Source organism: Galeopterus variegatus, unplaced genomic scaffold (genome assembly GCF_000696425.1).
Source record: "Galeopterus variegatus unplaced genomic scaffold, G_variegatus-3.0.2 Scaffold4901, whole genome shotgun sequence".
Lineage (NCBI taxonomy): Eukaryota > Metazoa > Chordata > Mammalia > Dermoptera > Cynocephalidae > Galeopterus > Galeopterus variegatus.
The window spans coordinates 72,419-81,335 of NW_007731012.1; the positions used below are offsets into that span (position 1 = coordinate 72,419).

General features: G+C 41.3%; 1 protein-coding gene across 1 annotated transcript in view; it reads right to left on the reverse strand.

Annotated features, from left to right (window-relative positions):
- The window catches only part of HHLA1 (HERV-H LTR-associating 1), a 35,747-nt gene that overhangs the window by 7,677 nt on the left and 19,153 nt on the right, over positions 1-8,917 (reverse strand). Inside the window, exons 5-7 of the mRNA XM_008588572.1 lie at positions 7,862-8,110; positions 4,945-5,013; positions 4,552-4,626 (exon numbers count right to left, since the gene is read on the reverse strand). Of these exons, the coding sequence (XP_008586794.1) occupies positions 4,552-4,626; positions 4,945-5,013; positions 7,862-8,110 (393 nt within the window). The remainder of the gene's footprint in view (positions 1-4,551; positions 4,627-4,944; positions 5,014-7,861; positions 8,111-8,917) is intronic.

Genomic DNA, 8,917 nt, shown 5'->3' on the forward strand with positions numbered 1-8,917 from the left:
CAAAGGAAGACATACAAATGGCCAACAGATACATGAAAAAATGCTCAACATTACTAGTCATTAGGGAAATGCCAATTAAAACCACATTGAGATACTACTGCACTCCAGTTAGACTGGCCTATGATCAAAAAGACGGTGAGTAACAAATGCTGGCGAGGGTGTGGAGAGAAGGGAACACTCCTACACTGTTGGTGGGACTGTAAATTAGTACAACCACTTTGGAAAACAATTTGGAGGTTTCTCAAACAACTACAGATAGATCTTCCATATGATCCAACAATCCCTCTTCTGGGTATATATCCAGAGGAATGGAAATCATCATGTCAAAGAGATACCTGCACTCCCATGTTTATTGCAGCTCTGTTTACAATAGCCAAGATATGGAAACAACGTAAATGTTCATCGATGGATAATTGGATAAGGAAACTGTGGTATATATACACTATGGAATACTACTGCCATAAAAAAGAATTAAATTCTCCCATTTGTAACAACATGGATGAACCTGGAGAAACTTACATTGAGTGAAACAAGCAAAGCACAGAGAGATAAATACCACATGTGCTCACTCATATGTGGGAGCTGAGAAAGGAAGGAAGGAAAGACCACAGTAGTCCCATGATCCAACAGAGGGAGGGAACATTCCTAGGGCTCCAAATTGGAGTGGAGGGGAGAGGGGGGCAGGGAGGGAGGTTGGGGGATAATTGGAATGGGACAAAGGGTACAAAAATAATTTCTGGTAATGGGTATGCTCCAGTATGAATCTGGCCCTCACATCATCGGCAGAAGAGGGGACAATCAACTTTGTATCTCGTGAATATTTGTAATAAATAAATAAACAAACAAACAAACAAATAAATAAATAAAATAAAAAAGGATTACTGGCTGTCCTTTTAGTGCAGTTCTGGTTATTGTCCAGCAGGTCCTCTGGGGATGATCTGGTTATACAGGGTTGTGCACCCTTAATTGACTTTCTACTGACAAGGTGATTTTACAACTCTGAAGAGGTGGAAGTTAACTGTTCACAATACAAATGATTCTTGTCTGAGAACAATGCAAATAATTCTTGTTTACAAAGTAAACAATTTACAATTTACAAGTAAATTTGTAAATTTACTATTTACAAAGTAAATTGATTTTGTCTGATACAGGTATAATTGATTTTTGTCCAGTTAAAAAGAAAAGAGTATATTGCTGTAGGATATCAATTAGCAAATTTGTTTGAGAGTTCTATGGACTGATTATTTAATTCCCTGTTTCTCAAATTCTCCACTGAACTAGTGTTAAATCTTCACGCTTTTCTCATTAATGAGTTGAATAACATCTTTAACATGTTGACATATGTTCATTTAAAATTTTTATTTGTTTTAAATTTGTGAAAATTATAATTTAGCAGTAATATATTTATAGAAGTGGTGAAAGGGCTCATAATATTAGAAAAAGACTTGAAAATATAGAAAGGAAATATTTTACCCTGAGTTAACTAGGATGTTAAATCCTCCAGAATACTGCAATTTCCATCAACCTTTCAGGATTTTTTCTCTAACACTTAATGAGTGCCTGCTGTGTACCAGGTACTTTCCTAAGTTTTTTACATGCACTATTTCATTTAATTCTTGTGAAATTCTGTTAGATAAATATCAGAAGTACTATTTTATAGAAGAGGACACTTGTGAGTGGTTCTGCAGTTGGATCAGTCACAGAGAAGGGAGTGACTCTGGCATGATCTGACCCTGGAGTCCGTGCTCATAACCACTATGCTTTACTCTTGAACAGGCTCGATCTCCACGCCCCTTTCCCCTACCCCACCTTGTCTATGGTTCTCCAACTCAGGAAATAACCCTCAGTACATCACTCAGTAGCTCAAACTCAGGCATGACTTTTGGTTCCCTCCTGATGCTCACTCCATCTCTTGATTCTTCTCTCCTCAATGTCACCCGAGGAGCCTCTCTGCCCACCCAGTCCCCTCCTCATTGCAGATCCCATCAGCACTGGCTGTCATGAGCACAACAGCCTCCTCACCTCTTTCCCTGCTCCCAGCCTCTCCTCTTAGTGGTCACTCTACAGTCAGAGAAAACTTTCTGCAACACAAAGCCGATCATGTCACTCCCACTTGCTTTGATGTAGTGACGAGGCCCTGTGATCTCACTCCCACCCACCTCTGCAGCCTCATGTCGCACTACCCTCACCTTGAGCACTAGAATTCCGGCTACGAAGGCCTTTCTTGGTCCCTGGGAAATGCCAGCCTTTCTGTGAGGCAGTGCTTTTGCTCAAGCCATGCCTCTGCTTGGAACGCATGTTTAGAAGCAACCTTGTTCAAATGCCACTTTCTCAGTCAATAAACTCTAGAATGATCTTCCAGCTGGAAGTAATCTCTTCCTCTCTGGACACACATAGCATTTACTGCTTCTTCTCTTAAGACTTTACCACTTTCTTCCTTCAATTACAGTTTCTTTGTTCACATGGCACACCTCGAGAGAGGTAACACAGAGGGGTGGAATGAGCACGGGCTTTGGAATTATACAAATTTGGGCTCAAAACTCTCTTTTTATCGGTTGGACTCACCAGAATTGCTTAATGAAGATAAAATTACCTACCTTGTAGGATATTGTGAAGAGAAAGTAAAAACAGATCTAGCACAGCACCTGGCACACAGGAGCTCAGTGGATATTCATTGAATAGATGAATGAGTGAATGTCGAAGACTTTGTGACATCATTTTTTTGTGGACAAGAATAATAATTTACTGGAAGATGCCAGAAACCCTTTATTTTACAACTGTATTTTGTATTAGATAGATAGGTAAAGAGATAAGTGATGTATAGATGGATAGATAGATAAAAGTCCATCAGAGAGATGGATAATAAATAGGTAGAGATAATTAGACAGACAGATAGAGATAGCTATGTAGATATATATATATATATATATATATATATATATATATATATATATACTTCTCTTAAGACTTTACCACTTTCTTCCTTCAATTACAGTTTCTTTGTTCACATGGCACACCTCGAGAGAGGTAACACAGAGGGGTGGAATGAGCACGGGCTTTGGAATTATACAAATTTGGGCTCAAAACTCTCTTTTTATCGGTTGGACTCACCAGAATTGCTTAATGAAGATAAAATTACCTACCTTGTAGGATATTGTGAAGAGAAAGTAAAAACAGATCTAGCACAGCACCTGGCACACAGGAGCTCAGTGGATATTCATTGAATAGATGAATGAGTGAATGTCGAAGACTTTGTGACATCATTTTTTTGTGGACAAGAATAATAATTTACTGGAAGATGCCAGAAACCCTTTATTTTACAACTGTATTTTGTATTAGATAGATAGGTGAAGAGATAAGTGATATATAGATGGATAGATAGATAAAAGTCCATCAGAGAGATGGATAATAAATAGGTAGAGATAACTGGACAGACAGATAGAGATAGCTATGTAGATATATATATATATATAAATGTGGATACAGATACGGATTTAGATATAGACATAAATATAGATATAGTTATACTGTTTTGTGACACTTGATCTTACAACTGTCCCCATCTGCAGCACCAGTGTGTTTCTTTAGAATTCCTGGGGGGAAAGGGATACAATTTCCTTTGGTAGCATAGTTAGTCTCTGTGTGTCTGCAGGGCCCATTCACCATTCACTGCAGGCTGTAAGTGGGGCTGAGGCAGATCTGAGGTGATGCGGAAAAGGAGACTGTGCAGGCTCCTGCAATTTAATAATGCCCCATTGACATACGACTGGATGGTCTGGGAACATTCCAGAAACTAGTATACAAAGGCATCCAGGAGTGGGAGGGGCCTGAGGACCCAGCCAACTTTGAAGTACTCTTTTATCAATTATTTTCTTATGGAAACTGGCTTAACAGAAAAGAAGAGTGAAGACATCCAAAAGCTGAAAAAATGCAGCAAAAATCACAGAAACAAGTTCTGAGTCTCTGTCAGGATTTTTGAAAACCCAGCTACAGACCAGGGAAACGGTTTTTCTCTAGATCTACAAGAATTAGTGTACAGGGATGGGGAGGCAGGGTGTCCTTTAACAGAACAACAGTAAATAGCACCCAGTAAACGGGGGATGAATTTTGGAGCCGTCTTTTATTCCTTCCTCTCTCTCTGCTAGCCATCACGCTCGTTATAAGAGCAGCTTGTACTTGCAAAGCGCCCAGCATGCTGTTCAATAGACATTCTCTCAATAAAAGTTTATAAGTTATAAAGAGATCTATCATTCCAAATCACTTTGACACACACTATCTTACTTAATACAAAACCTGGTGGGAAAAAAATGAAAAATACTCAGACATTTTTAGTGCTCACAATAATTATGATTATTCTTGCTTTATTGTTGAGGAAACTGAATCCTGGAAGCTGAGTGCCAGAGGTCACCTCCCCAGTGAATGGTTAAGCTTGGATTTGAATCCTAGCAATTCAACTCTAAATGTATCTAACAAACTTCTGTTTCTTAAGTACTACACATTCTCATACAAAATGAACGCAAGCAAAAATAGTGACCAGGCGCTGGTACTCACTTGAAACTTGCTGGGGTCTTGCAACCAGGGCTGGTTCTTTTCCAGGGGTGAATGGCCACTCCGCAGGAAGATTACCTGCAAGGGGCAAGAATGGCCTTCCAAAAGTCAAAATGAAATGGCTCTAGGTTATACACACAGCAAGAGAATCAGAGCATCTTAATGATAAAGAGTTCTGGAAACCTGTAGGAAAATGGTAGCCAATGAAGGGAAAGTAATTTATCCGAGATCACACAGCAATTTAGCAGAACCACAAGGTTTGGTGCTGCCATAAATAACCTCAAAAGAACAGTAGCTGGCTTAGTCTGCATTCTGGCACCCTGTCTCAACGTGCCCTACTCCCAAGCTATGTTCCCCCATGGTACTGGGTTTCTTCGTCCAGTGGCGCGTTCTCACCTGTGTGTGGATCTTTGGGAGCCGGTGCCTTGGTTGGACTAGAAGTCTGTGTGCTGGGGGTGAATGTTCCTGGGATGAGATGAGAAAGAGAGGTTAGCCTGCATCTCTTCTAGGGGGCCTGACTGGGAAAAGGGCCCCCGTGCTACCAATCCTGCCCTATCCCACCAACGTTGGTTAAGCCAGGTACTAGGCAGGGCACTGAGGATGCAGAAATGAGTAAGAAATTAAGCCCACAATGGGGGTGCTCCCAGTGTAGCAGGGGAGAGGAGCAGGTCCAATCAGCGAGTGTGATACAGAGTGATGGGGGCCATTGGGAACCAGCTAGTATTGGTGAAATATGGTGGCATTACATGGGAGAGCGATGGCATTGAACAGAAAGTGTCCAAGTGTGCGAGCTCCTGGAAAAGGAGAAAGTGACCCCATTCCCACCCCCAGAAAATTTCCTATCATTTTCATGACAGGGCATGGGTTCTCATTCTTTATACCATGTTCATAACACCTTGGTTTCAGGACCACTTCAGGGCTCGATCTTTGCTGTCAAAATTCTGGCCTCTGGCAAAACCAGCAAAGCAGCCTCCTTCCAAGGGATGAGAGAGAGAGAGAGGAAATTAAACAGGCAATTGCACTCATGTGGACTGAAAGGAAGAGACTGAGTTACACCTCAAGCACAGACAATTCAGCTGGGGCAGGTGACATCTACCCTAAGACAAGTAGAACAAAGTTTAGCAAGGAGAATTAGCCTTCCATGCAGAGCACAGAGCACATGCAGAGGCCAGTAGAAGAGATCAGTAAGTAGATGTCTGTGGCTGGAGACTAGAGGATAAGGATGGAGGGGTGAGGTGAGATGAGCAGCAGGTGGGGCCACAGAGCCTGGGCATGACTCGTGCAGGTGTAATGCCCTGCAGGTATAATGTCATGCAGGTGTAATGCCGCTCGTTACTTATTCTGTTCCTCTGCCAGGGCTGAGTATTGCAGGGTTGAATTCTGTGCGGCTTCCACTCCCAGGGGCCACTGTGTTGGTACCGGACATGAGCAGTGTGACACATGTACACACAAATGACTATGGGCAGGAAGTAATCTTGTCATCTTCTTAGGGTGGGTCAGCATCTTCTTTTGATTTCACTTCAGGCATGGGACTGTAAGCCCCCAGCACAGAAGGGGTCAGTTCATGCTTGCTGCCTGGATGCATTTCTATGTAGTTCTAGAAATTGAGCAGCCTCAGCTGCACCCAAATACCCAGTTTTCTTGTCTGCGACTGCCATTTACAATTTGACTAAATGGCTACAGACTCAGAGAGTATTAGAGCTGAAAGGGACCTCGGTCAAAAGCAGATGCATGCTCTCCTCTGAAGGATGTCCTGTTTGCCACTACCCTTTCCAAAGTGTGTCTCCTGAAGCTGCCACGATGCCCCCTTTGTGTGTGTGTGTGTGTGGCGGGGACAGACTAGTAGGAGTTGCCATTGGTTGAGTGCTTGAGTGTTTCCCAGGTGCTACAGCCAAACACCTTACAGACACTCCCTAATTTAATCATCACAGTAACTCTGAAAAGCTCCCCTTTCATAGATGAGAAAACCGGGACTCAGAGGTGTCAAGGAAACTGGCTAAGAACACAGAGTCAGTGGTAGAGTCAAGATTTCAACCCGGTTGTGTCTGAAATAGAGACCAGAGCTCATAGTCTCAGGGCCATACTGGCCATTGTCCAACTGGCCAAACCAAGGTGCATTAGCTGTAATTTTCCCCAAGGTAACAGCACCATGCCTGAACTGCTTAAACCCGGGCCACTGCATCAAGTGTTTATGTGATGAAAGCTACTGAGATGGCATTCCCAGACCTGCGCGTGCAATGGACGTTTTGAGCCTAAAGTCAAGAGTTCATATTTATGTCTGTTACAATTTATTTACTCCTCTCCTTGTATCCCTTAAGAAATTTAGTAATTCAACAAACAACTGAATGTCTACTGTGTTTCACAGGAACCTGAGATTAAAGAAATAACCCTCGAGGAGAAGACGGGCCAGAGGGCAGGGGAGCCAAGTGCAGGCTTGGGGCACAGCTGTGGTTAGTGTTAGCATCCACTGACCAAGGGAGCGTGCAGGAAGGGCTTCTTGCAAGACCGCAGGTATCAGAAGGAGTGATTCTAAAAAGAAACTTTTTTTTTCTGAATATAGGAGTACAAAAATATAAAAAATTTATGAAACTGGAGTGAAGAAAATAAAAAACAGCATGACTCTACTTCCCAGATGCAGTCTGGGAACTATAAGGCTAGATATAAGGCTATGATGTTGTAAATTTCTTTCCAGTCTTATTTTGCTTTGTTTTCTATTCTCTGCGTATGTTTATTATACACATGCATGCATGCACACACATGTAACATCGGGATCACAATCAACAGTTTGTCTCTTGATTTTTAGAGCTCAGGCCTTCCTCACTACATGATTATATATTAATATGTTATATTTGTATTTGTAATTAAGGTATACGTTATGTTATGCTGCATATATGTAACGTAGCAATATTAATACATATTAATACTATAGTATTAATACATATTAATACTATACCAAAAAGTCAGTTGACCTGTCCAGAGTGAGCAATGTTGATTTGTAGTGGTCACTTGTTTAATGGACAACAAAACAGGGAAAAGAAAAAAAATTGGGAAGTGGGTTTACATAAAAAAGAGTGGAGGTGGGAGATTTCTGCAAAGAGGGAACATTTATTCACTCATTCATTCATTCAAAGATAGGAATAAAAGGGGTGAGGTAAATAAAAGCAGGAGAGTTTGCTTTATGATCATTAATTTATGTTGTTTATTTATGTTTTATAGCTTTTCTGTATGTGTGTTATTTTTCAGACATTTAGAAAGGTTTTCAAGACACACAGATTTTGAACGTGGAGGAGTAGAAGTGAGCATCATTTCTTACCTGCGGTTGGGCTGGTCTGGGATGGGCTGCCGGGCACCACCGTCATCCCGACAGGAGGCCCCCAAAGGCTCTTTGTGTCTGTGGCCTCCTCGGCCCCTGCAGCAGATGCTGGTGTGGAGACACGCGTTTCCCAGGGAGGCCCTCCGGGTGTTTTCTCATTGGTGCTCTGAGCCCAGGGAATGGGTAATGTGGAGGCCCGTGTCCGTCTGTTGGCTGTCACCCACAGAGTTCCGGCCACCCTCCTAGTAGCTGCATGTTCAAAGTGACAGTAACAGGACACTTAATCACTTTGATTCAGATATAAAATCGAAGGACATTAAAACGTTTATCAGAGGGAAAATAGCATGTACATAATATAGATAATCCAGGGGCTAAAACTTTGCCTTTCACTGGGATAAATGGACCCACTGGAACTTTGTCTAAGCACCAATTAAAAAAAAAAAGCTTCAAATCCCATGGGGACCCAATCAGCTGGGGTGTGTGTTTGGGGGATCAGTGGGCTTTCTGAAATGCATTAAGAAATACATTTCTAATCACGTGACATATACATGAAAGACTGAGGGCTTGAGGTGACGACACCTGGAGCTGTTAGTTCTGCTCCCGCCTCCTCCACGCTGTGGACTTTTGGCACTTAACTCTTTTCAGCTTTATCATTACAATGGGAATAATAATAACAAGAATGCTTGCCCTGCAACATCATAGAATTGTTATTAAAGACAAATTTTCCCTCATCGGTCTTCTAAAAAATTGTTAGATGTTCTCACCAGTTCATAACCACACTAGAAATTGAAATCATTTTTTTCAAGTTTTATAAAACTAATTCCATTGGAGGATTTTACTTTTGTAAATTAAGATGGGAACAGTTACCATCATTAAAATTTCAAATTTCTCATCCACAGCATGGTATATCCCTTCATTTATTTAAATATTCCTTTATAGCTCTTATTAAAGTTTTGTGGTTTTTCTTAAATAAAACCAGCACTTTTTCTTTTAGGATTATTGCTAGGTATTCAATGATCTTTTTTTTTCTTTGTCCTTAGAAATCACATTTTTTTT